Here is a 27,723-nt window from a genome sequence, read left to right as displayed (position 1 = left end):
TCACCCAAGGTTTCTCCCTCATTCAGTTTTTCCGTGCTACTCTCACCTTTGGCTTGTTCACTGGAGGTTTGTGAGGCTCTATTTTCTCCAGGCTGCTTTGGAACAATAGGCTATGTATTGTTAAAAGGGCTATACAAATAAATATAATTTAATTTAATTTAATCAAACAGAAACCAAGATTTGATAAACTTGATTTAAAACAAGCATACAAAGTTAATTCTCTCAACTATCATTTGATGTTAAAAAAGAAAAGAAACATGACTCGTGTAAAATCAAGCTGTTCAAGGAGATTTAATATTAATCATTTTAAAGCAGTAACAGGTATTTTGGTTACTGGTTACCATAGTAAATTTATGTTGGCCTGTACATTGTATCCCGCACAAATATCCTAAAAGAAACAAAGATCTATTTTTAACCCAGAGGAACATATAGATGCAGTTACCGCTCATTAACATTAAGATCACATGCAAATGTCCAGGCTTAAATCTGTATTTGTTTTTTTACACTCAGCAACATGCTGGTTTTTGCATAAATGTTTAGCATGGAAAATGAGGACTGACTCTCATAATGCTTCTTGTTGTAGTGTTTCTGTGCACCTTCTGTGGAGAAAACTTTCAGTCTGAACTCACCTGCTTAACCAGTCCTCCCACCCACCACACGTTTTTCTGTCATTCACCTTTTGTGCCAGGGGCTAATAACCTCAATTCTACTGCAAATCCAATCCAAATATCACATAAAATGCATGCATGTACCACAGAAATTAGACAAGGGGGAAAGATATCAAGGAAAAACGAATTTCCATTGTAAAGTTATTTAGGCTTGGCTCCACTTTCCAATTTTCTTGGCTTCAAGTTTTCACTGCTTCGAGAGGTAATAACTACATACTTCCAGGTGCAAACTTGATCAGATTCTCCATTCAACAAAGCTTGCTCAGTCTTTTCATTCATGATCCTAAATGATCACATTGTAACTGACATATTCCTTATTTTTAAGAATATAATCACATTTGTGGCTAAAACATTAGGAAATATATATATCTTTACATATTTATTTACAGGATGTCATTAAAATTTTAATATAGTACTGCATTGATATCTGTTAAACAAAGCTCTCTTTAATACTGTTAGTATCAGACATCAATTAATACTTTTTATGATTGAAGATTTTACACAGAAGAAGGATAAAAAGAAGCATAAAAAATTGATGCACAGAAAATATTTTCTTATTTTTTACATATAGTTTTCACGAAATTAGACTTTCAAACTGCACAACAGCGCAGTCAAGTGGTCATTTGTGGACAGTGCAGAGTCTTTGTAAACAGTGTATGCTCTCTCTTAGCCTGAAAACTGTACCAACAAATTTGTCTATTTAAAAAACGAATTACAAAAAATGTCATAAAATTCAGCAAAAATACTACAAAATGGTGACAAGTCACTGATCTCGTCACTGGCTTGAGTGAAAATTCCCAGAGCTTCCATGATCTAGTGGAGATTAGAGGTCAAAAGTCATGGTGCAGGTTCATCAGGTCAGATCTTCTCCACATAATTCCCAGGAAAGAGACCCTCCTTCCCATGAATCCGCCCTCGCCACCACCCTGACTGATCTACAGGAAACCCAGAGGAACATTAGAAACAATTCAACAGCCAATTCAATCAAATTCACAACATTCTTATTTCCAAGTCTCTCACCTTCATTGATAAGGTCTATGATGTCATTGACATCAAAGCTAATTTCATCCACATCTTGGCCAAAATACTGGTAAAGCGCTCTGCAGCGAGGGCCCTGTGGTCGGGGCTGAGGTTTGGGACGGCTAGAGGGGGCCGGTGGAGGCCGTTGGCTGATGCTCCTTTTCCGCTGCATTCTGGAAAGTTTTAGACTGTTTAGTATTTACAAACCTGGATTTGAGATGTTTTCCATCTGTGTTCTCTTACCTTGACATGCCCTGATCAGGCACATTGAGGAAGTCGAGGTTTGTGGACTGATTCTGGGCCAGCCTGGAGCCTCTTGGATTCTTCTGCGATCCCAGTTTAGGAAGAGCATTGCTGGGTGGAGGGTTCCTCATTGGTGTGGAGTATGTCGCTTCCCTCTGCTGCTGCGGCTGATGGTGCTGTTGAGCACCAGCCCGGGCAAACTGTGCTGCCCCGTTCTGATGGCCCCCTGTCAAAAATCATATATGGAGGCTTTCAATAAATATAAAGGGAATCAAAATGTATCCATGTGGTTCAACACAGCAGTTCCAGCTCAGAATTGTAACTCTTTTTCTACCTCTGTGCCGTGGCTGGTTTCTTCCTCCTTGACTCTGTGGCATGCCTTTCCTGGTTGGCTCTGGAGAAAAACAAAAAGTACATGCAGTGAAGCTCAACAGAATTCTGTCACTGCTGACGCTCTTCATTCATCTATCCATCTCACGTACTGGATGTCTTTGGTAGTCCATCTCCTATAGAGATAGTGAGGGTCTTTCCTCCAGGTTTGATGACGGCTAAATCAGTCTGTCCCCTCTGGAAAACCACCACACGCATGCCGCCTCCTCCCCAGCCCTCCTTCTTCACCCGGAACTCCAGCCTGCACAAAACATTAGTATTCATTTATGTTCTGCACTGGAGTGAGTCTAATGCTATGAACGAGAGATAGAGAGTTATCAGCACCTGTCGCTGAAGGACAGTGAGAGTTTGCTTCGGGTCTGCTCCTCGTAACGCTTGCAAAGCAGACTGAGGAACTCCGTTTTAAATGTGGACTCCAGAAGACTGTCATACTCATTCTCGTGAAGGATGAAGAAGTCGTCTTGCCTTGTGCTGGAGGGCAATGAAAGAAGACAAATTTTTTACTTTTCCTGAATAAAATATGGCGCTTGTCCAAGAATGCCAAGGTTTCAATATAATTTATAATTCCAGCATTCGTCCAATGTTTTTGAGGGCATTTCTAGGCTGGTCTTGGTCAGTGTTTCTCAAACATTTTTTTTTTTTGAAAGAAATTAATATTTCCATTCAAAGATTCATTAAATTGGACAAAAGAGACAGTAAAAACATTTACAATGTTTTGTGTTTCAAAAGAATGCTGTTCTTTTGAACTTTCAATTCATTTCATTCAAAAATCCTGAAAATGTATCATGGTTTCCACAAGAATATTAAGTGTTTTAATATTAAAAACTACAAAGCATACAAAGCATAATATTATATTTATTAATGTTTTCAACATTGACAAATATAAGAAATGTTTCATGAGCACCAAATCAGCATTTTGGAATTATTTTCTAAAGGATCGTGTGACAGTGAAAGACTGGAGTAATAACCACAGGATCAAATTACATTTAAAAAAATATTAAAATAGAAAACAGTTCTTTTAAATTGTAGTAATCTTTCATGTTACTGTTTTTACTGAATTTTTAATCAATATAGTATAAGATATTTTTTTCAAAAACATTTTTAAAAATCCCATATAGCCCTATCTGTAAGCCTTCTTCGATACCAAAACAGAATTGTGTTCCTGTTAACTTTTTTTTATAAATAGATACCATTCAGTATAATCATTTTTAAGTATAAAAGATATAAAGAGTTCTGGGTGTGATTATGAAGAAACCATGTCAAGGAAAACCTAGCAGCAAATGTATTTATAAATGAAATCAAACAAATGACATTTTCTCATCACTTGTGTGCACAGCTCAAACTTACACACTGAAGAAGAAGAAGAAGAATTATGAGCAATTAAGGACAGAAGAGGAGAGGAGATGAGAGAGGGCATGACTGATGAAATATCAAAGCACAGAAAATGTTATTGACTAATGTATAATTGATTTTCACATTATCTTCATACGTCTTTGATATATCATCATTAATCATCATCATGAGTAGACAATCACCATCCCTCTCCCTCTTGTTCAAAACCACTTTCATTCTCTCTCAGACTTGACATATAAGGCAGAAAACAAGAACCGAGCTGCCATAAATATGAACTCATTTCCTGTTTGCTAATTTCCTTTTTGCACTTTGCAAATAGTTTGACCCCGCAGAACTTCCGTATAAGCTCTTCTGCTGTAGCAGCAGTGGTGGTCTGGCAGCTTGTTTGTGTCACACAGTAATAAATCTGCATGTAAGCATGCATTATTGTGTACAAAGTAGACACAGTATAAATGAACAGCTTTATCACATTTGCTCAGGCCCAGAGAGCAAAATACAGAGTATAAATAACAGACAATGATTTTCACAAACAGGTGTACATCTAGCTGATTGTTGCTAAATGTGTAATGCCTTTTGGGATATGCGATTTAGATTTTTACAAGTTGAATATTTGAAGAGTTTATTTGCAAAAACAGATAACTCAGTTTAAATTTTTTTTTTTTTCAAAAATCATGTTTTTTTATTATGTTATCATGTTTTTATTGTGTTGGTTAGCTGTATTTTTAAGTTATTTTTTACCTAATCCAAATAACCCAACTGCAGTTTGATTGAGATTAACTGGAACGCACAATGAAAAAACATGAATTTTGAAATATCTGTTTTTGCAAATGAACTCTTCATTTACACATTTACAAATCATCTTCATAGCTGTCCTTTGTTAAACAAGTAATGTGTAATTGCTACAAAAATGCCACTATATTCTTACACTAAGAATCCACCCTTTTGTTTGTGGTCACAATAATACATGTGTATCTTAAACAAATATATATACACATTGATTTATACGGCACCAGCATACACTATATACCTGTAAAACAGGCGATATGAAGCAGCAACTTACCTCAAAGAGATTGAACGGACACTTCCAATGTCCAGCTTTCTTTTCAGAACTTCCTTTATCTGGCCTTTCTCTGGTCCTTTCTTTATCGCTTCCCGACCGATTAGATAGATGGATTTCGGTGACAGTATTAAATCCCTCTTGATAGACTAAAAAAACAGCGAGAGATAATTGTAGCTTATTTATGCCCTTATTTAACCTATTTGAAATAATTGCTCTTCTTTTGAACTTTTTATTTACACAAGAATCCTGAAAAATTAATCACTGCTTCCACAAAAACACTAAGCAGCACAACTGTTTTCAACATTAATAATAATCAGTTTTCTGGAGACTTCTTTCAGAAACATAAAAATAAAATTACCAACTCCAAACTTTTAAACTGTACACATCATTTTTGCTTATTAGTTTCTCACCTTGAACCTACGGTCAAACTTGTTGACCGAGTCTGCAAAGTCGACTCGCTCCCTCTTGGCCATGAACTGCCGGAGTTCAGGTCTCTCTTCCATGCCAAGGTAATCGCCGACAAAGTTCCTGTTTATACTATTCCTACGTCGTTCTTTAAAGTTATACAGTATATCAGAGGCTGAAAATGACATAAAGAGACAGAATAAGTACCTCACATACAGAGTTTTCTCTTACAGGGCATACCATATGCGAGGTAAACATTACAAAACAGAAAAGTAGATTACAAATAAATCTATTTATTTTAATACTAAATCATCTAAAATTATCACCTAAAATAGTTGGGTATAATTCAGAATAGATTATTGTACCTAGCAGTGTACTTTTATGCTTATTAGAGGATACTGCCGTTAGCTTAGCTAAAATGCTAACAGCAGAGTCTTTCAAAATGAATAGGAACACTCTTTGTGAGTTGCTGCCTATGTAGACTGCTTCAAATCAGTCACTTATGAAGTTCTATGACTGTTAGGATGCTACCTTTGTAGGAAGTCTCCAGGTTTTGTACGCTTGTAAACTTGCACTCACCCTCCTCCCGCATCTGTTCATATTTCCTCCTGGCGATGTATTTCCTCCATGCCTTCTGGATGGTTCTGGCGAACGTATCAAACTTCCTCTCTCGCATCTCCTCCAGCAAAAACAGCTACAGTTAAAAGAAATGTGAGTTGAAACAAGAAAAGTTACTTAAGGGAAAGTCTGGATTTGACCAACAGTTTCTTAATGGCCTTCTTTTGGGAGTCCTAGGTCTTATTTATTATTTTTGTGACTTTTTTAAGATTTCTGAGCCTCACCGACTCTGGATTCTTGATGAAGACTTTGGTGCGGCCCATTTGGTACTGATCCGTGTCCATGTTAACAGAACGCAAGAGGTGCAAAACGCCCTGCTGTTCCGCACCTTGCCAACATGGCCACGTCTCTGCTGTTAGAATGGCATTCCTAGCAAAACACAAGTGTGTTTCAGTTAGCGCTGAGATTAACCACACCTGGGAAATCACCCCTAAAATTAGCACTCCTGAGAGGTCAAGATTAACACATCAGCAATATTTCCGCTGAGACTAATTTATTTGAGCTCCCTCACCTGAGGTTAATTCACTTAACTGGAAAACCCCAGAGCTAATTCAAGTATTGGACTGCAATGCTACTAAAATATCTACGTAATCACATTTTCTAAAGCTATTTTATGACCAACATATTTTTTCAGGCTTGCTCTTACCTCTGTAAAAACTTCTGGAAGATTCTACGATAAGCAAAGCCGGCACGTCGTACCCTAATATTTTCCCTCAAGCCCAGATATTCCACCTGATGTTTCGCTCTGGGAACATAAAAGTCAAATTTATGAATAGCACGTTGTAGTTCATTTACACCATCTTTGCGAAATATATGGAGTCCTATTTGAATGAACACGACTCACCTGCTCTCCTCCCAGTCTTTGGGCCTCTTGGTCTCGTTGGGTTTGATGCAGCGGATGTAGTGCGGTGTGCACTTCATCAGTGTGCTAACCAACTCGTTGGCTTGTCTCTGTGGACCAGACAGTCAATGAGTGACTCCAGATAAAGGAAATGTGACAAGTGTGCTTATCCTCAGAAGAGTAAGAGTTTATTAAAGACATTGGTCTTACTTTGATCTTCGAGCTAGCGGTGGTTGGTCTACCTTTCTTATCCGTATTGAGGTTTTCTGGGAAGAGGCTCCGAATGAAGTCGCTGCAATGCCAGAGAGATAAATATTTTTGGATGTTTGGAACATGTTGATTGAGATTATGGGGGAAAAAAAGGGGTTCTGCCAATTTGCTAGTGCTTTCCAAGAGTAGAAAACCAGTATTTCAGGGAAAATTGATTACACTCATCTGTCTTTGTTCTGTTGTTCCTGGCTTCCTGTTATATTAAGTTCTCTACCCTTTACCAAACCTAAAACAACCTCTGAATATAAACAATTCTTATGACGAAAGAGAAAGAGAGAATTAGCACTTACAATTGGCTGCTTTGCATCAGTTCTATGAGGTCAGGGAAAAGCACGTCTCTGTTTCGCTCACAGAAACCACAGATATCATACGACACCTGAATCAAAGAAGTAGGTAATAAGAAGCAATTTAGGAGTGCTACAGCATATACACTACTGTTCAAAAGTTTGAGGTTGGTAAGCACTGAAGGTCAAAAGTCGTAACACACTTTGCCAGCGTAGTGGTGAATGACGAAACCAGAGTTCCAGTTGTTGAAGTGCTCGTGTGTCCCCACCGCAGCCTGTAGCTTCTGAAGCAGTGTCATATCAGCACCATCTCCTTTGGCGTGCATGGTAGCACACACATCATCCAGCACGCTCATGATGCCGGGAGGATTCTGGGATTGAGGGGGAACAGGGTCACAGTTGACAAATTGACGAATTGTTATTAATTAGTAATTGTGCTATTCATTAATATAGCACAGTCTCTCTACATGCTTACCAGTTTATTTTCTATTAAGTCACACACAATTTTGTTGTTAAAGTATTCTATGGGTGTCCATTTGATGCCTTCCTGTACATACTCTTCCTGCGGGATGTAAAGAACAATAAGTCCGATTGAGACTTTATACACATCAAGAGAGATACTAGTGAAAAGTATGATGAAAGAATTGTTTGCTGTACCTGTTCTGCTTTCAGTGTCAGCTCAATAAAGATCTGCTGCAACTTTTCATTCACAAAGTTGATACAGAACTGCTCAAAACCATTCCTCTAGAGAAAAAAACAAACAAACAGATAATTGTTATTAATAATAAAATTGAATTTAAATGTACTTAAAATTTTCAAAGAACGTTACTTAAGAACCTTCACATTTGAAAATAGTCATTAAAAACACAAAATATGTCTAGCGTTCAAAAGTTTGGGGTCGTTAAGATTTTTTCCTGTTACTGAAATAAGACTCTTAGGTTCACCAAGGCTGCATTTATTTGTTCAAAAATACAGTAAAACAGTTTTACGGTACAATTTTAAAATAACATTAAAATAATTCATTTTAATATATTTAAAAATAATAATATGTTGATTTGGTGCTTAAGAAACAATTCTTATTATCAATGTTGATTATTTTTGCATAAAAACAATATTAAATTATGTTAATATTTTGTAACATAAATGTCTTTACCTTCACTTGATGCATTCTTGCTGAATTTAAGTAGTATTTTTTTAATATGTCAAAACTCTTACTGCCCCCAGACTTTTGAATGGCGGTGTATATTTACTGTTAATTAAAATGACAAATATACCTAATTGGCTGATTAATGAGTAGAAGATTAAAATTCCCTCTTTATAATATGCAATAACAATCAGAGGATAGGATATAAAGGAGAGGATATTCACCTGGAAAATTTCAAATCCATAAATATCCAGAACACCAACACTGAGCTCCTCATTGGGTTTCTGCATGGCTTTATTTATTGCCTGCTCAGACAGAGAAAGGTAAATAATGACCTTTTTCCCTCAACCAATGGTTATTGGGTGTTCATACGCCATTCACTAACCTCAACCAGGTAGTCAAACAGACGGGCGTAGAGTGCTTTGGAGAGAGCGTCACGCGTGTAGTTCGCTTGTTCTCTGTTCAGAGTCACATCGATGGTTTCAGATTTACCACCCCATTTGGAGTCCATTTTCCTGCTGGTGAGCTTCTCCTGTAGACGGTTTTGGTCGATACCCAGCAGGTATGCAGGGAACGCCAGTACTGGGTTGAAAGCAGGGTAAAAAATGTCAATGCAAAGTCTAACAGAACATTTCCAAAGATAAAAATAATCAGTCACTCACTATTATTACTCAGAACAGCAAATGGGCAAACTCCATCTACATATCACTTACAGTCCGTGCTCTCCACCTGCGCATAGTTTCCCGCCTCAATGAAACTGACAGCGCCCAGATGTAAGATGCCAGCTACAATCTGCAGCACCTGCCTCTGAAACATCTCCGATATGCCGATCACCTGCATGGCTTCCTGTAGACATCAAAAATTAGTAGCGAAAACTGAACTGTTCTCAAAGTGTTTGAGAGGAGACACATAATCTGGCATGATAATTTTGAAGAAAATATGTACCATGGTTTCTTGGAAGTCCTTGCTATCATTAGTTCCATCCACCTTGTATGTTCCAGATTGGTTCAGATAGTAGTAGTAATCTGGGGTCATAATTCCCAATTCTTCCTTCTGCCGAGGCGTGCAACCATCTATTAGCTTAAAAAAAAGAGAGAGAGAGGTGGTTAATTCAATAGCTAGACATGCTACCCATTAGTATTATCTGAAAATTTTGTGTGATCAGCATGAATTTGTCTTTTGGTTCTATGAATTTTCCAGATGCATATTTTCATTAAATATTTAATATATTTAAGTAATAAATATATGAAATCATTATTTAAATAATGTTACATATAAAATGTATTTTTTATGGTGACTGATGTGGATTTTTGTTGTGTTTTTGTTCCCTTTTCCTGTTGATTTTTCTAAGCCCAGTTAAACTAAAAAAAAACACAAAAAAACACAAAAAAAAATAATATATATATATATAAATTAGTGCTGTCAAACGATTAATCACATACAAAATAAAAGTTTTTGTTTACATAATATATGTGTGCGTACTGTGTATATTTATGTATATATAAATACACACTTGCATGTATATATTTTGAAAATATTTACATGTATTTATTTACATGCATATATGTATATTCATATAATTTGTATTATTTATAAATATATTTAATATATAAACATAACATATTTTTCTTATATATATATACATGCATGTGTGTGTATTTATATATACATAATAAATATACACAGTTCACACACATATATTATATAAACAAAAACTTTTATTTTGAATGTGATTAATCGCGATTAATCGTTTGACAGCACTAATATACTATTGCATATTTAATTTATTTTTGATGGTGACAGCTGTTTTTTTAATTTCCCTTTTGTTTTCTGTTGTGTATTTCTAATATATTTTAAAGTAAAAAAAAAAAAAAATAATAAATAAAATATTCCTGTGATCTCAGTGACTTAATTCAAATATTTTACATTTAAGACAATGTCTAAACAAAAGAGATGTTCCTATAATTAGAACATTTTTCTACCTGGTAGAAGATGTGAAAGTTCCTTTCATTTTCATTCTGGCTCACGACTCTTGATTTTTCCAACAGGAAGTTGGAGATCTTCCCTCCGTCTGGCTCTCCTCCTCGACTAAACTGGATCTCAAAGTATTTGCCCTGTCAATCGAGCTAGCATTACTCACAGTAATGGAACACAGGTTTGCGTGTTGCAAATTCATAAAACTGAGCTGCATATATGTGAGTGTGAAACGCACAAAGCGACTTGAATTGTTGTTGCGGACTGTCTTCGCATTGCCAAAGGCTTCCAGCAGAGGGTTTGACTGCAGGATAATTTCCTTCACATGCTGAACAACAAAAACAACACAGCATACATTTTAGATCTGCCATTTGCTTCTAAAACGGTAAAAAGGTATTTCAAACACAGTTGTTACCTGTACTTTAGCTCCTCCTCCTGATACTTTAGAGATGTAGCCCATAATGTATTTAGCAGCAACTGTTTTTCCTGCTCCGCTTTCCCCACTGAACACAAACATAAGAGAAGAACATAACAACCTGATTATGTTAAGTCTCTCGGATTCAACGTGATTCATCACCTGTACATCAGTGCTGTTTGAATTCACATTCACACACGAGCATGCTTTTAAAAGGTGGCGTCACTGTCACAGGAAGTTGAGAGCAATGGCTTTTAAACCCCTTTTTAATTCTTTGTTAAAAAGAAATTATAGCACTCATGGCTGAATTAATTGGTACGCCTACATATGGCTATTCTCACCCTCATTGGCCGAGACCCAAAAAAACGGAAGTAGGAAGGCATCAGGACATATCTTGCAACACTAAGATGCCCCTGGCCTATTTGGTCAATCAGATACATACTGCAGTGCCTATAATATGTCCTGGTTGTATAATATCAGTGGTTGGTTGAAATTATAAAGGAACTAAATTAATTCAACTTTTTTATTCCGTTCTACTGAGAAATAGTAATTTTATATATTACATTTTGCTTGGTCATGTATGTCTAAACCTTGCTTGATTTGTTCTAGTTCATTAGATGTGATGGTTTGGCCCTTTGAAAGGTACCTAATGATGAACTTTTACATAAACTACATAAGCTGGGCAGCAAGGTAGCAAGCAGCCTTTGGTTTCAGAAAGCTATTAAGAAACACAATTTGCCAGCTCTTCTCTGTGTAAATCAGGAAGGAAACTATACTAAGAATGGTGACCACTGCTGCAAAGACTTTTGTGGGTGTGACAAACAAGGGAAGGAACTGCCAACAGTGGGCAATGGGACCGAATAGAGTAAAAAATGATATCAGCGAATGACACTGATACTGAAATGTGGATCTCTGCAAAACGGCTGAGATGGCTTGAAAATGCAGTGGATTGCACAACTTTCATCTCGAGCTGTTAGACAGTGAAAGGTCACAGACTGCTTTCTCAGAACTGGAAATGTATACAAAAGCGGATTTCTTTGAATGTTAAACCAGAAGCGAGTCATGTGAATTCCCTGATATTTCTTCTCCAGCGGTTTGATCTGGAGGTGTGGCCTGCATGTGAAAGTGGGTTTTGGTTTGAACGTGGCAAGTCACAGGAAGAACATCAAATCCGTGTTGAAACAGGTGGCATGTATCATGCGAGCACCACAAACCTTATAATGACACATTGATTTTCGCTGTCAATCATCATGTTCCTGTACATGTTGTCTGTCAGAGCATAAATGTGTGGTGGGTTCTCATATTGGGCCTGAAGAAAAAAAGAAATAGCTGTAAATCTGACATAATACTATCATGGTAAATGCTAATGCTTACTGTAATGACAGTAAGTGTTTAATGTATTTGACCTACAGCTCCCTGGTAGAGCTCAATCTCACGGTCAGTGAAGTACGGCATCTGTTTGAAGGGATTCACCGATATCAATACAGGCCCTATATATGTCTTCAAACCACAGTTAAGGACATATGAACAATCCAGTTAAATTCAACCCAACTGTTTTTCAGTTCAACTCATTAAAAAAAATTTAATTAAAGCAGTAGTCATGTGCTGTTTTCATGGAACAACAAAAGAGTGGCTGCTAAGCGTCATGTAAAATCAGGAAGTGAGTGTGTGCTAATTGTTGAGATGCACGTAAACAAAAGAGGAAGACAAAACTTCGAAGTCTTAAAAACAGCAACAGCACAAACAGTGCTAACTGATCAGCTGAGAGGAGTGTGTTAAAGGGTTAGTTCACCCAAAAATGAAAATTAGCCCATAAATTACTCACCCTCAAGTCATCCTAGGTGTATATGACTTTCTTCTTTCAGACGAATCCAGTCGGAGTTAAAATTAAAAATTGTCTTTGATCTTTCAAGCTGTTTCATGGCACTCAGCGGGTGTTGCATGCATTAGTCCAAAAGAAGTTAAATAAAAAGCGCCCATCCTAAAAAAAAATGTCTCACACGGCTCTGGGCGGTGAACAAAGGCCTTCTGTAGCGAATCGATGTGTTTTTGTAAGAATAATATCCATATTCAAAACGTAATAATCACTTTAATGTAGCTTGCGCCAACAGTTGTACACGGAAGCAGCTCCGGGCGGATGACGTATGAGTTCAGCGCTGCGCATGCGCCGGTGGTGAAAACCAACGAGAAGAAAGTCATATACACATAGGATGACTTGAGGGTGAGTAATTTATGGGCTAATTTAAATTTTTGGGTGAACTAACCCTTTAAATCCCTTTGATATCAAGGATACAAAGATGTAGTCGTCCATGTATCTCTTTTTGAGATTTTCCACGATGGCATCTTCAGTAATCTTGGAGAGAAGCACCATGTCATCAACACCACTCTGCTTGACATTCTGGCTCTGCCAGTGATACTTACTGCCCTGAAGGACAGATGATAGAAAGAGAGAGAGAATAGAGTCACAACGTCCATTTGTAGGAATTTTACAACAAAGTTTTGACTTTATGTATGTGAGGAAATGGCTGTTGTAGTCCTTAGCAAATGACTTATTTTAATCATAAATTCTCAATGGATATTTTAGTGCTGACAAACGATTAATCACGATTAATCGCATCCAAAATAAAAGTTTTTGTTTACATAATATATGTATGTGTACTGTTTATTTATTATGTATATATAAATCCACACACACACATACAGTATATATTTTGAAAATATTTACATTTATATATTTATATTCTTATATTTTATATTATATAAAAATATATTTAATATAAAAACATATTTTTCTTTAATATATACATGCATGTGTTTGTATTTATATATACATAATAAATATACACAATAAACACACATATATTATGTAAACAAAAAACTTTTATTTTGGATGCGATTAATCACGATTAATCGTTTGACAGCACTATATTATACATAATAAATATACACAGCACACACTCATATATCATGTAAACAAAAACTTTTATTTGGGATGCGTTTAATCGCGATTAATCGTTTGACAGCACTAGAATATTTCTAAATACCTATTGAAAATTCTTCAGGGAACCCATGGTTTCTTTCTTACTAGAAACTGAACAGGTCAACAGGAAGTCAGAAGAGATTATATGGTACCTTGATGCTGAGATCAAGGAGTGTAAATCTAATATGGAATGAAATCCACAATCCATTTTACTTACATAAACATATTGAAAATATATATAGGGCTGGATTTTATCCATCATAAATTGACTAAATTGTTAAAAGTGAGCGTCCCACACAAGAATGTAGCCAGGCTGACTTTTGAAGAGGCTTTTTGACTTTTGTGGAGGCTTAGGGTATATTTTAGCCAGAGCATTTCAATGTATCTCAATGAAAAAAACAATTGCATTAGTGGCATTAAACTACAGTAAACCCAACAGGAAACAACAGTTTATTTAAAAACTGGGAACTTTTCTGATTACATAGGCAGTATGTCACCCTTTTACTTCTAAGTATATATCCTGTACAAATAGCAAAGGTTTTAAAAGTGACATATTGCACCGATATTGAAGCGAGTGAAAGATGCTGCCTTTGGAAAACTTAGTCATGGTCCAAACAGAGACTTACAGCATCCAGTTCCTCTTTCAATCTTCCCTGTAACTGAAGTATTTACCACTATTTCTAACCTCTGGTGATTGCAGATAGAGAAGGGGAGAAGCTAAAAGCTGAACCGAGATGCACATCTATGTACACCTAAACTTGTTTTAAAAGGAAACATGGCCTTCACAAATACAAAGTCAAAAACATGTTTCTGAAAATCTTGCAACGTTGTGCGCTGGTGCAAAAAAGAGAATGTGTTCATCTTCAGATTTTAAAATGGATTAAGATGTTCAGCATTACATGACAAGTATTTCATAGTTAAATCCTTTACAAGATGACTTTTGAAGTACAATATGTAGAAAGCTTTCCTCCTACATAAGTCAGTATAAAGTACAATGGAAAGAGTATGCAACTCTCACAACATTACAAATGCATCTGTTTAAATGGGGATTTTGACTCTACTGAGGTATAGGTAAGGGTAAGCTAAATTAGTCAATGTTGGTTGTAGGTAGGTTGTAGCTTCTCTAATTACCATACTTTAGAACTGGTCCAGTCTAAATAACTAGGTGATTGAACTAAGGTAGTTGTCTGTGGTTAACAGGACAGGAAACCACAGATAGTTTCCAAGCAACAGGCAGCAGATGTAAGGAAGTTATATACCTGCTGTGTGTCTGTGTCACATTTTGATGTATTACATCCTACGTACAATTAAAGGTTGTGGCTTTCTTCGCAAAATCACCTATAACTCTCAGCATAATAACACTGCCTATATTTATATATATTTGGCACGAAATGCACAATTCAACACATTTTAATTAAAAGACTTTCTTTTTTACACAGAAAGCACACTAAAATTACAGTTGGAGAGGTCGAAGTTAAATCCAGCATGCCAGAGTCTCATAGTGCTGAAATATCTAAGCCTCAACATAAATTTTTGCATTTAAATTTGAGTAAACCAGATGTTTTTCTTCTTTTTTTTGATGTGTTGCACCGTTAGAAAGCTGTAACCCCTTTTCTGGGTTTGTGGTCTGAATTCCTAGCCTTCGTTTCAACCGCAGCTCAAACATCACACAAGGAGGGTGGTCATCGTATGTGAGCTACAACAGAGGTACAGACTCATAAGATTATAAATTAATTAACTGTTGTTTGATGGACACTGGATTTTCTGAAGATACACGTCTCTTTCGCTGAAAGAGGTACTGAGATATTACAGACTACATAATGTTCATAATGTGCTGCAAATGCGAGAACTAAAATGTGTAAATCTACAGAATGAAGAATAAATATTTGTTACTCATTGTACATCACTAATGTTCCTCTTAGCTACTAGAACTAGCAAAAAAGTGGAAAATGCTTCACCAGTAGAAAACACCCTCATCTGATCTTCACATTCCATAATTGGCTAATGAAAGCATTGTGAATCATTCAGAAATTAAAGATATTGAAATAACTGAAATTCTCTAATGAAATAAGGGAAGAGGAAATGATAACACAATTGACCACTTGACGAGCAAGACAGACATTAATGAATGAGACAATGATTCACTGACGTCTGTGCTGATGTAAATGTCTAATATGATAGAAAGCATAGATTGAGACTGATTACAAACAATCCTATTTCCCTACTATAAAGTGGGCAGTATGTGAAAAGAGTATTATGTCCAAACTCACAGTATTCATAAACCAGTAGGTGAAAAGTATCCTGAAGGAGGGATTTTTCTTTTTTTTATCCCATGATGCCTTTATTAGCTGAGTGCACTTTTTATTCATCAAAGCCTGATGCTTTGGTTAAATGGTCACATGTTTTCTTTGGTAAGATGCTACTGAGGGCTTTCATGATGTAATTGGCCATTTTGGGACTGGGGTGGTGATTCTGAAAAATCCCATGAGGCCATGGGAGAGGATTTGTGAATGGCAATGAAGCAACACTACTGATGCTGATATGCCACATGAAAATGAGAACATTACGAATGTAGTATGTTTGGATTACATTGACACTCGCACATTCAATTTCATACTATATAGTTCATAATTTTTTAAGGGTCACAAGGTAAATAAACAAGAAATGCTTGAGTTTGTGATTTTGAATACAGCTGACAGAACTTTGGCAAAGCCTTTTGTTGCTTCATAAAACTCGCAAACAGCACTTGAGGTTAAATAAACGTCTTCTTCTCTGCTGGTTCTCAAATATATATGGACCGTACTTAAAGCATCCAAACCTGTATGACTTTCTTCTTTGTAACACAAAAGAAGATATTTAAAAAATGTCTCAGTGGTTTGTTTTTGTCCATACAATAAAAGTGGGGTTTGAGGTTGTTTTGGAGCCTACTGACTTTCATTTCAAAGTCAAAAACAGTTTGATTATTTTTGGAATGACATCACTGATGTTCCTCTTTGCCACTAGAACTGCATGGTAATAGCTTTTAATTTTCGTCTATACCGGCAACTTCAAAGCTTTATTTATTTATTTATTTTTTGAATAGCCTGCAGTTCATATGTTATCGCCAGGATGCACATCAATGTTGTATCCATTATTATAAGGATACAACAAGCACTGTAACATGATTGATATGCAGACGTTGCACTGTAAATAGCTAATTATTAAGATATACATCACTCTATCAGAGTTAGCCTAAATGTCTTTTTGATTCTATCCGTCATGTTTATTTAAATTTATTTTGGGATATTAGATTAATGCCGATCCATTTAGTTTATTTAGATTGAACGAATTTTTGACAGAACTAACTATCTTGACTAGACTATCAGAGCAAAAAAATAAAGACAATAGTTATACCCCATTTTTTTCATAAAGAACAAACAAAATTGTAATTAGTAGAGTTTTATTTCTAAAACGAATCAAACTAATAAAAAATAAACATAGCTTACATAGGCTACCAAACTCTTTCATTCAAAACTACGCCATCGTTGCTTAAATAAAGTTTGAATACACTACTAGTTTAAAATCACAGTATAATATAATTTGTGTAAGCCTATGAAACACACCTATATCTCGTAATTACAGTTTAATTTACATTAAATACTAGCTTCAATGACAGCCCCACTTTGCGCATGCGCATTAGAATCCAATACTGCGCATGCTCGTCAAACATCCAATACGTATTGGATCTGATTCAGCTACGTCATCGTACTACAGGCTGCAGCGAGGACCTCTTGGATCATTTTCATAACAGGGACCCTAAACATTCTTGCAAACTGTCTAAACTGAATTATACATATCATGCAGGCTTTCATGTGAGGAGTTTAGTCATTCAAATTAGTCATTCAAAGAACAAATTTTATTTTTGAACATGAAAAATTTACCGGACCTCGGTGGCCTCATAGCTGGTTACGGGCCTGGGTGAACCTTTTAATCTCAGTCGATTCACTAGAAAGTGAAAGTAAAACTGATGGCACTATCGGTATCTGACGCTGCATTAACGGCGCATATTCTCTCAGAGACGACGAGAGACAAATCTACTTCATGCTGATAATGGCAGCCTATATAGCTAAATGTTTGAATTTACTCCCTTAATATTTCTGTTGTGGCCCGAACATATGCTAGTTGAAAAAATAAATAAATAAAGAGAGAAGAAACATAGGCTATTTCGTGTTAAACAGGTTGTTTTTTTTTCTTTTAAAAAAAGTTGGTGTTTGAAATAAAGCTTTTTCATTGATGATTGCAGTGTTAATAATTGTAATTATAGGCCTATAATTCATTGTATAATAAACCTGTTTTGAAAGACCTTTTAAAAAAACATTTTCAATGAGGAGTAAGTCAGCCTAATCTTTATTATCCTCAAATGACATTCATAATCGGCCTGACAGTAGTGTGTTCCCGGCTTCACAGAATGAACCGGTTCGCGCCTGGAACTGAAAGCCTTACATTACTTGCGGGCTGATGGACGGGCTCTCTCCCGTTTTTAAAAGTATGTAATTATAGGCCTATAATTCATTGTATAATAAACCTGTTTTGAAAGACCTTTTAAAAAAACATTTTCAATGAGGAGTAAGTCAGCCTAATCTTTATTATCCTCGCAACGCGTCAGTTATGCGGTGATGCGCTATGAAATTATTGCGGGGCAAATTAATTGTAGCCTAATATTAATTTAATAATAAAAGTAACTTAATAATAATAATAATAGGCCTAATAGGCTAATAAGAAGAATGTAACAGGCCTATGTTAATTAAAAATGCCAAATTAGATATAACTAAAGTGTATACAATTATTTTATTCAGAAATGTCATGTTTGTGATTTTTTTTATTATTATTGTTAATTCGTTATTTAAAATAACAGGCCTACAAATTAGGAAACAGGTGGAGTTAATCGCCGGCGTCAGTCACAAACATTATATTTAAAACAAAATAAAAAATAAATAGGACGACTGGCAACAGCTGGTCTTAAATTCGTTAGACACCGCACACCAAACGACTTTGAACACCGACTGAAAACATTGACTGAGCTCAAATGACATTCATAATCGGCCTGACAGTAGTGTGTTCCCGGCTTCACAGAATGAACCGGTTCGCGCCTGGAACTGAAAGCCTTACATTACTTGCGGGCTGATGGACGGGCTCTCTCCCGTTTTTAAAAGTATTTTACAGAATTATGCATTGCTGCTGTTTTTCTAAAATTTTCTAAAACAGCTGCAAATTACAGTCCAACTGTGAATTTACATGCGTGACATGCCCGAAACAGCCTGTGCTGCGTTTCTCGATAATGATTGATCTTAGCGCTTAAGAGCGTTTTCTACGAGTCAATTTACGATCGTTCGTTATTGTTTCACGTGCGTTTCCCAAAAATGCACTTAACACAATCGCACGTAGCCGTAAGTGATACTTAGGAGTCGCTATCAGTTTGTCAAGTGCTGAAATGTCACCTTATAGAATGGCTCGTAATTGTAGTACTACACGCTCGTTTATTGAAATGTTAACCTAATGCTGCGTTCCAGACAACTCGGATATAATAACTATAATACAATATTATCTTATTATATTATATTATATTATATTATAGTCAACGGAGTAACTTTGGTTTGAGAAGTGGGGGGGACACAAAATGGGTGGCGATGACGGCATGCGGTTAAAAAAATATATAACAAACGAATTTGAAAGTGGGGGGGACACAAACGCGATTTTGAAAAGTGGGGGGGACATGTCCCCCCTGTCCCCAGTGGAAATTACGCCCCTGATTATAGTGTATAATATTACACTTTACATAATAATATATAATATACTTTATACATAGAGAGAGAGAGAGAGAGAATTCTGTTGATTATTTATTCTATTCTATCTTTTATTCTTCTTCTATTTTTTTCTGCCCTTTTTAATTATTTCATTTAGAAATTCATAAAAAAAACGACTAATAAAGAGTATATTATACACTTTATATTATAATCACATTGCACTTGACTAAAGTTAAAGGTGTAATCTGCCGATTGTCCTGCAGGTGACTGCATAAATCTGTCTTCTTACGATGCACTTAAGGTTTTACGATTACTCCAGAGCACTCGTAGATCTACGATGATTTTCAAGTGCTACTTAATTACGATGATTTTGGGAAACAGACCGTAATATTAAGATCAGTCGTACGATCGTTTTTACGAAGTTCTTAGGCTTACGAAGCTTTTGGGAAACGCTGCCCTGGATAACAATTGGCTAGCACTGCTGTCAATCAAACTCATCAAGAATTATGCAAAAACACATTTTATTTTAGTTATTTGAGATGTTATAATAGTTCTCTAATTTTGTTAAAATAGATTAATCAATAATTATTTAAAAAATATTACATGTGTGTGTATAATAAACTGGGGGGGCATTTCATCAGAGTGGGCGGGCCTGTGCCCGTCAGGCCCGTCCGCTGCCTACGCCCCTGAGTCAAGTCTGAAGTCTATAAAAATGCGACTCGAGTCCGAGTCACTAACTCCAGTGCCCATCTCTGGACCTCACTGACTTTGATTTTATGGTTAAAAACAGTTATACACTCTAAAAAATGGTGGGTTAAATACAACCCAGTACTGGGTAAAATAGGGACAAACCCAGCAATTGGGCTGTTTTGACCCAGCGGTTGGGTTAAATGTTTAACCCAACCTTCTGGGTAGTAACCCAACCGCTGGGTCAAAACAACCCAGCACTGGGTTGTATTTAACCCAGCATTTTTTAGAGTGTAACATTCTTTAAATACCTTCTTTTGTGTTCCACTGAAGAAAAAAAGTCATACAGGTTTGGAAAAACATGAACGTGAATAAATAATGACAGAATTTCCTTTTTTTTTGGTAAACTATCCCTAAAATAATGTGGTTCCTGTCAACTTCACATCCATCATCTGATCTGTGCAAGTTGCTGGATTCTTTAGTACAGTCTGAGAAAGACACAAGCTTCAGAAAGCTGTAGAAGTGGTGAGGAAGTACCGACAAGAACCGCAAGTCCCCTCTGACATACTTCCCCACTCCCCCCTACCTCTGGGGTGCTGCTGCGAAAAATCCTCTTTGTAAACCTCCCGCCACACAAAGTCAAACGCTCACTTCCTACAGAAGCACCACCCCAGCCTCAAACTGCTCTCAGCTACCTCACTGCCTTGCCCTGGCATCATGAAAGCCCTCAGTAGCACCTCACCAAAGGAAACGTGTGAACATTTCGCCGGTTTGACAGCATCAGGCTTTGATGGCTAACAAGTGCACTCAGCTAATAAATCGAGAGAATTAAAAGTCACACATGCTAAACCATGACTAATGACAGAGGCTAATCAGCTTCCATTTAAGGAGTTGTTTGAGTTCACTACAAACCCTGTGTCTTTTGTATGATGCTGTTTTGTGAGCTTCCTTTTTAGTTTCACACATCCTATATGAACCCTTTAAGCATTTTGACTTTACAGAGGAGGAAACTTTTCAAAAATAGCAACTTCAGTTGTGTAATAAGTATAATGAGGAAATTATAACCCTATATACACTTACTTACAAGCATATACAGGAATAAAATGACTTGAGTTTAATCATCAAGGGTGCCTTTTAGGAGCAACAAATAGGTATGTAGTTTACAGTCAGATTAGATGTGACACAAAATAAGTCATAAAAGTTAAAATAACTAATTATTTAATGACACTAAGCACTTTACCATTATGCCGGTGCTGTTGGTTCCTCCTCGTTTGTGGTTCTTTCTTTATTGAGTGTGACAGTCCAAATGTTTCTCAGCACCCTGCCATGACCAGCAGACTCTACAGCACAAGAGCAAAAGTTTAGTGAAGGGAACCAGTCTATAACAAGCACTGAGCACAGATCACTTCCTCAAACTCCCACAACCCTTAGGTGAGACAAGAAGAAGTTGCACGCTCTATCGCCACACGCGCACATATGCCTACAAACGCAGAGGACCTATAATTGGTCTAACTCACCTAGATCATTATCACGCAAAGCCAATAATGTGTCACAGGCTCCAGGTCAGCCGTTACTCTGAGGTGTGTGACACAGGATGCAGCCCCTCCTGTTGACTGGATGACAACAAACTGCAAGAGATGCACAAATGATACAGTCATCCTGCAAAACACCAGAAATGAACACACCCTCACTCACGTTTGTACTTCTTCATTCAGTTCTGAATACAAAAACAAACCTGGTTTGAGTTATCCAAGGGCCTCCAAAGCCTTAACTCAGATGGGCTAAAAATGACATACAAAGCTGCCCATTAGGGCCTCTGGGTATATACAATGCCAGCTGATCAGTAGGGCCCTGGGCACCTGAATACAATTTTAGTTGTTTATTGTTAGCCTACCAATATGTGCCATTTCGAATTTGTTTCGCCTTTGACAAAAGACAAAACAATGCATTGCATATTATTTGTACACAATGCATCTTTTTATTCCGCATTTCAAATTCATTTCAACTGGTCTACATACAATTCAGAGGACATAAACTACATCACAAGCACTTGACAGTACAGCATGTTACTGAGTAGCATGTGAAAATCAACATTAAACAAAGTCCAAATAAACAAGTGTGACTGCAATTCCAAAGTGAATCTACAGTTATTGCAAATATAGGAACACACTGCAAAATTTAAAGATAAAAAGCTTACCATCAAAAGCAAAACAGCATTTTCATCTTTCACATAATAATTGTACCAAAGAATGATTACAAAGTTAGTGTCTCTACAGAGAGACTTTAACAATAATTCTAGTTTTCATAGAATCTTGCTTATATATTTTTTTCCTTAGCAAATGTATTACCTTTAGCAAAACAATCCCTACAATATAAAAATAACTTGAATCTTGAGATTACGACAAATAAAGACATAGCACCATACTGTAGCACCACAGATTAGCCACCAGTCCTTGAAAGGAGGCCACCTCTTCAAGATCTGCTCTTCAAATCAAACATTTGACGTCTGCTGCCAGGACCCAGGATGGGGAGAAGGTCTGTTATGGCTTTCTAATGGTGACTGACACTAATAAGTTGTCAAATTTGAGCTAAATGTTGATATTTGGGTTAGGAATGGGTAAAAGGAAACTGTAAATTCTGAAAGGGATTCCAATCAATATGTTATGAACACACTGAATGTTGGAAGAGTTCACCTAAAAATGACAATTCTGTCATTTAATCACCATTATGCTGGTCCAAACCCTTATAAGAAACATGTATTCGTTTGTGAGGAACAGACCCAAAATAAAATTAGCAAAAAAATATTACTTCCACCCTAATTCTTCCCCTTTACTCTCAAAAGTGCATATTCAAATGACATTCATTTTGGATTGTCACTACAAACAATGACTTAATTCTGCTATTTTACCTATATAAACCTATTGTATGACTTTAGAGTAATTTGAATATAATTGCTTTTTAAAATTTCAACTGTGTGAATCGTCAACCACTATCACTGTATGGATTAAAGCAGCATGGACACTCTGCTGATTATCATTTTGTTTTGCACAGAAGAAAAACAAAGGTTTTGAACAACATAAGGTCAAGTAGATTATGGCAGAATTTTCATTTTTGGCCAAACTATTGCTATCAAAGGTGACAGTATGAAAATTTGTTCCTGACCTGATAAAATGAAACAGAAACAGCCCAGAAACTACAAGGTTACATGGGTCACAATTCTGTATTGTCACCACAATTGCTGCATGCAGACTTGTGGTGCATTAAAAGTACAGTACGTTATCTTAGGTAAAAAAGTGTCTGAAAATAACTATATAACCACCACATGGTTTAACAACAGCTTCCATTGACCTCTTTATCTACTTTTACATTGTGCACGGAAACTAAACTGACCTTACCTCTCGTTTCCCTCTGTTTGCTAAACAGTTCATTGTTCATCCAGGTTTGACTGATGCACAATATCTTATGGTTAATTAGTGTAAGCATTATGGGACCTGATGGCAAGAAAATGGCACAGCACCTGCAAATAGCCATAAGGCCATCAGATTAGAAGATACAGTATCTCAGCACCAACCACACCGAATGAGAGCTTATGATATCCGAGTGATCTGGAGTTTCTCTAAAGGGCAGTTCACACAGACAGCGATTTAATTGTTCAATGTCAACAAGTCACTGCTAGTAAATGTTCCAACTCAATTGCAGAATTCATCTGTATCATGAAGCATTAAGGTGCGGTCACATTAGTGCATTTTCAGCACATTTTTCTTTGCAAAAGGGTTAGGCATAATTTAGCATAGTGTAGCAATGTACAATGCACAGCTCACATACAAGTTACGTTCAAAACAAATAGCTCAACGTAGTGATTTCGCAACTAGCAAAATTCATTGCAAAATCTGTGTAGGGAAAATTTACCCCTTAAGTGAAATTCCTGTGAAATTACCCCTTAAGTGAAAATTCTCAAGACAGAGGTAAATGTGACCGCACCTTTACTCATGTCGTTTTAAATCACCAAATCTTATTAAAATAGTTAACTGTTGGTTGCTTTGTAAATTGCTGTAAGTGAAAAGGCCCTTAAAGGGATAGTTCACCCATAAATGAAAATACATAAATTACTTTCATGTTGTTCTAAACCATTATGACTGATTTTTTTTTCTGTGGAACACAAAAATAGATATTTAAAAAAATGTCTTTTATTGTATGGACATAGAGTTCTTCTTTTGTGTTCTAGAGAGTAAGGAAAGTCATACAGGTTTGTAACAACATGAGAGTGAGTAAATAATAACAGAATTTTCATTTTTGGGTGAATTATCCCTTTAAAGATGCACTCAATAATGTTTTTCATAAGTAAAATTGTGTATACATATGCAAAGTAAAAAGTATTAACAAGAGTTGTTTTATTTTACATGGAGTGGGTCTCTCATGGGGGCAGCCATGATCACATGACCAGCTCAACACTACTCATTTTAACTCATTTTAATGATTCATCCAAAACACTAGGTGTCAGTATAAGTCCAAAACAACCTGCGCTACACACACAAAAAAAAAATTACTGAGTGCACCTTTGAGACTAAAGACGACTGGTCTATAAATGCTTCTTTGATCACATTACAATAATAGACGACTATTATTCACTGAGATTTAGCAGTACAGCTGTGACAGTTCACGCAAACACTTCTCTGTATGACAGTGATGGGCGAAAGCACCTCATGGAAGAGCAAAAGAAACACTGACAGATGTCTTTTGGGCAGACTGGTTTTCACAGCAGCAGTGCCAAAGCAGCTGGTCGGAGGGAGAGAAAGAGAGCAGCACAGACTTTCTCTCTCTCTTTCTTTTCACGTCTCTCTCTCGCTCTCATTTCTTCCGTGCTTTCTCTCGCGATGATGTCAGTCTGCCAGTGGTTAACAGCACTCCTCCAGCGGAATGCTGAGCATGGGCGGTTTTGGCCATGCAAGAAGACGGGAGGGCGGAGAGGGAAGAAAATGGGGACAAGAGAGAGACATAGAGAGTGTGTGTGAGAGAGAGAGGGAGGTCAGTGTCCTTGGCAGGTTTTGCAGCACATCTGTCTGAAGTATGCGCGGCTGCAAAATTTGAACCTGAGCACCAGGGGGCAGTATGCCACTGTGTTCACATCTTTACACTCTGCAGGACACAGAAAAAAAAGCAGTCAGTCACATGCACATTACAAAAAAAATCCTAAAAACACAGTGTTTTCAGATATTCCAGTGTCTTCAAGCATGTAACACAGTTTCGACATTTGCATTGCAACTGAAAAGTCCTACATTGTTTTTGTCAAGGGAACAAGTGTGATGCTAAATTTCAGTTAGGCTGACAAAAAGTAATCAAATGCATACAGTATAGAGGAATGCAGTCAGGGTTTGAAATTAACACCCACTGAAATTATTTAGTGCAAATACTGAACTTGTGAGTCATCATGATATATTAAATACAGCCTAATTGCGCAGCATCTGCGCATAACTAGCTTACTTGAACATACCTGACAAATAACGGTGTGGCAGGCGTGCTGGATTCCTTTTGCATTGAAGCAATAACGAAGAGTCGAAAAACGACTGAAGACTCACACCGTGTCTACACTGGACGCGCGCGGGCGACAAAATACTTAGAGCCCATTATGATCAGTGATGCGGTCTACACTGGATACGGCACAACATGACAAGTCCCCGACAATAAACTGATGCCTCGTTCTATTTATGATGATGTACTGACACAAACTTCAAGTGATTAGTAATGGCCACTTTGTCATGTCCAGATAGCCTTAAGCTGTTGGTTTGTTTCTGCTTTTTTTTTGGCTAGTAGAAGTTATGAATGGCCAGTAACTTAAAAATTAAGTAGCCAAATTGGCTGGTGAGTGAAAAAGTTCATTTCAAACCCTGAATGCAGTGATGTTGCAACCACTGCAACATGTGAGAACTGCAACATAATACTGTCATAAAATTGCATCAGAAGCTAAAAGAGCAATGGACTGTGGGCAATTTTTAAAAAAAGCTTCAGTATGCTATTCAACATGCTTTGATTTGGAAAGCATTAATTATAATATTATATCGGACAGATAGTATGGAAATTGGGATGCAAAGTATGTCTGCTTGCTCTTTGACCTCTAACCTTCAGGGTTATCTGTAGGGCCACTGTTGTCACACTTGCTCTTGCACTGCTGCATGGAGGCGGGACGATGAGTCTCAGGGCACTCGTTGGATGGCTGGCCAGTGTGTGTCAGACACTGCACTAAACGAATCTCCTGACCCATTCCGCACCTAGCCAAGCACTGGAACACACACAAAAACAGGACAGGAGCATGTAGTGAAGTGAAGTGTGGCCAAGTATGGTGACCCATACTCAGAATTTGTGCTCCGATTTTTAACCCATCCAAGTGCACACACAGTAGTGAACACACACCCGGAGCAGTGGGCAGCCATATTGCTGCGGGGCCCAGGGGCAGTTGGGGGTTCGGTGCCTTGCTCAAGGGTCTCACCGCAGTCATGGTATTGAGGGTGGAAGGGAGCGCTGGTTATTCGCTCATTCACCCACCTACAATCCCTGCCGGACCTGAGACTTGAACCCGCAAACTTCGGGTTACAAGTCCGACTCTCTAACCATTAGGCCATGACTGCTTCCTGTTTAATTTTTTTTGTGAATCACAATTCAGCCTATTAACTTATTTTCATTTAATAAATAAAATAGTAGATAGTAGAAGTAATATTAGATAAGTGAATTAAAAATTCATATAAATAAATATTTCCTTGTGCACTAAACACAATATTGCTGTTTTAAAAATGGCTTTTTTGCTGGGTCTCAAGAGAATATTCTTGCCATGCACAGCTATTCAAGGCATAATCTAATTTTGCTTACACATTAAACACTTATGTCAGATGTTTACTGTAAGTGCATGTGATCACAAAGTGACTCTTTTTTTAAATTTTTTTATCTCATCTCAGTTTTAAATGAGAGATCTCACCTCTCCCCAGGGTCCTGTAACCCACTGAGGTGGTGGACAACGTTGTATGTTGCAGCGCACCCTGGTGGTCGGGCGGCTTTGTTTCGGGCACTCTGACTCTGGCAATGTTTCACCGTTCTCTCCACTTCTGCACAAAATCACTCTGTACCTGTAACCCGGACCACAGCTTGGAGTACACTGCAAATGATACGTGACAACAAATGAATAGGCAATTCCAAATTCCACCAAATATCAAAGTAAGATTTTACTAGACTGCTAGACTACTAGTTTAACTGAACCTGAAAAATACCTGTAGATCGATTGCTTTGTTCCGAAACAGGGATTAAAATTATTACAATGTTGCTTTTTATTCTTGGTGCGGTTCGCTTTCACGGCAATGTTTCTAAACGGACCAAATTTGTTAATACAAGTCACGCCTGAGTAAACTGTTCTCTCATTGGTCAAAGTTTCACGATTTATTTTCCGGGATTCCACTTAGCTGTCACAGCTATCATCTGTCAGGATGGAACGACAACAGTTTGCGGGCTTATTGTTGTTGTTTTTTTTGTAGATGTCGTTATATTAATTTATCACTTTGAGCAGGAGTCCAGGATTCATCGGGAAAACATTTTTAAAATGCAC

The 27,723-nt window shown here is 37.0% G+C and overlaps 2 protein-coding genes across 2 annotated transcripts in view; both read right to left on the bottom strand.

The window, feature by feature from the left end:
• Positions 1-1,094: 1,094 nt before the first annotated feature.
• LOC107731286 (unconventional myosin-If-like) lies at positions 1,095-21,475 on the bottom strand. Its single transcript, XM_016542341.1, has 28 exons — positions 21,376-21,475; positions 12,979-13,110; positions 12,096-12,185; positions 11,900-11,994; positions 10,686-10,773; positions 10,509-10,598; positions 10,279-10,410; positions 9,242-9,376; positions 9,010-9,142; positions 8,682-8,878; positions 8,521-8,601; positions 7,810-7,896; positions 7,628-7,714; positions 7,356-7,523; positions 7,159-7,244; positions 6,809-6,890; positions 6,602-6,708; positions 6,404-6,502; positions 5,982-6,126; positions 5,719-5,833; positions 5,145-5,314; positions 4,735-4,880; positions 2,646-2,792; positions 2,414-2,562; positions 2,266-2,325; positions 1,932-2,157; positions 1,689-1,861; positions 1,095-1,603 (listed from the first exon to the last, which is right to left on the bottom strand). Exons 1-28 carry the CDS (start codon positions 21,376-21,378, stop codon positions 1,527-1,529), a joined length of 3,300 nt encoding a protein of 1,099 aa, XP_016397827.1. The 5' UTR covers positions 21,379-21,475; the 3' UTR covers positions 1,095-1,526.
• Positions 21,476-24,657: 3,182 nt separating this feature from the next.
• Positions 24,658-27,723, bottom strand: part of adamts10 (ADAM metallopeptidase with thrombospondin type 1 motif, 10) — a 60,551-nt gene continuing 57,485 nt past the window's right edge. Inside the window, exons 23-25 of the mRNA XM_016542309.1 lie at positions 27,103-27,279; positions 26,253-26,412; positions 24,658-25,271 (exon numbers count right to left, since the gene is read on the bottom strand). Coding sequence (XP_016397795.1) covers positions 25,162-25,271; positions 26,253-26,412; positions 27,103-27,279 — 447 coding nt within the window. The 3' untranslated portion in view covers positions 24,658-25,161. The remainder of the gene's footprint in view (positions 25,272-26,252; positions 26,413-27,102; positions 27,280-27,723) is intronic.

This window comes from Sinocyclocheilus rhinocerous, unplaced genomic scaffold, assembly GCF_001515625.1.
Source record: "Sinocyclocheilus rhinocerous isolate Xijiao unplaced genomic scaffold, SAMN03320098_v1.1 scaffold1600, whole genome shotgun sequence".
Taxonomy (NCBI): Eukaryota; Metazoa; Chordata; class Actinopteri; order Cypriniformes; family Cyprinidae; genus Sinocyclocheilus; species Sinocyclocheilus rhinocerous.
This window is presented reverse-complemented; position numbering and strand designations above follow the sequence as displayed.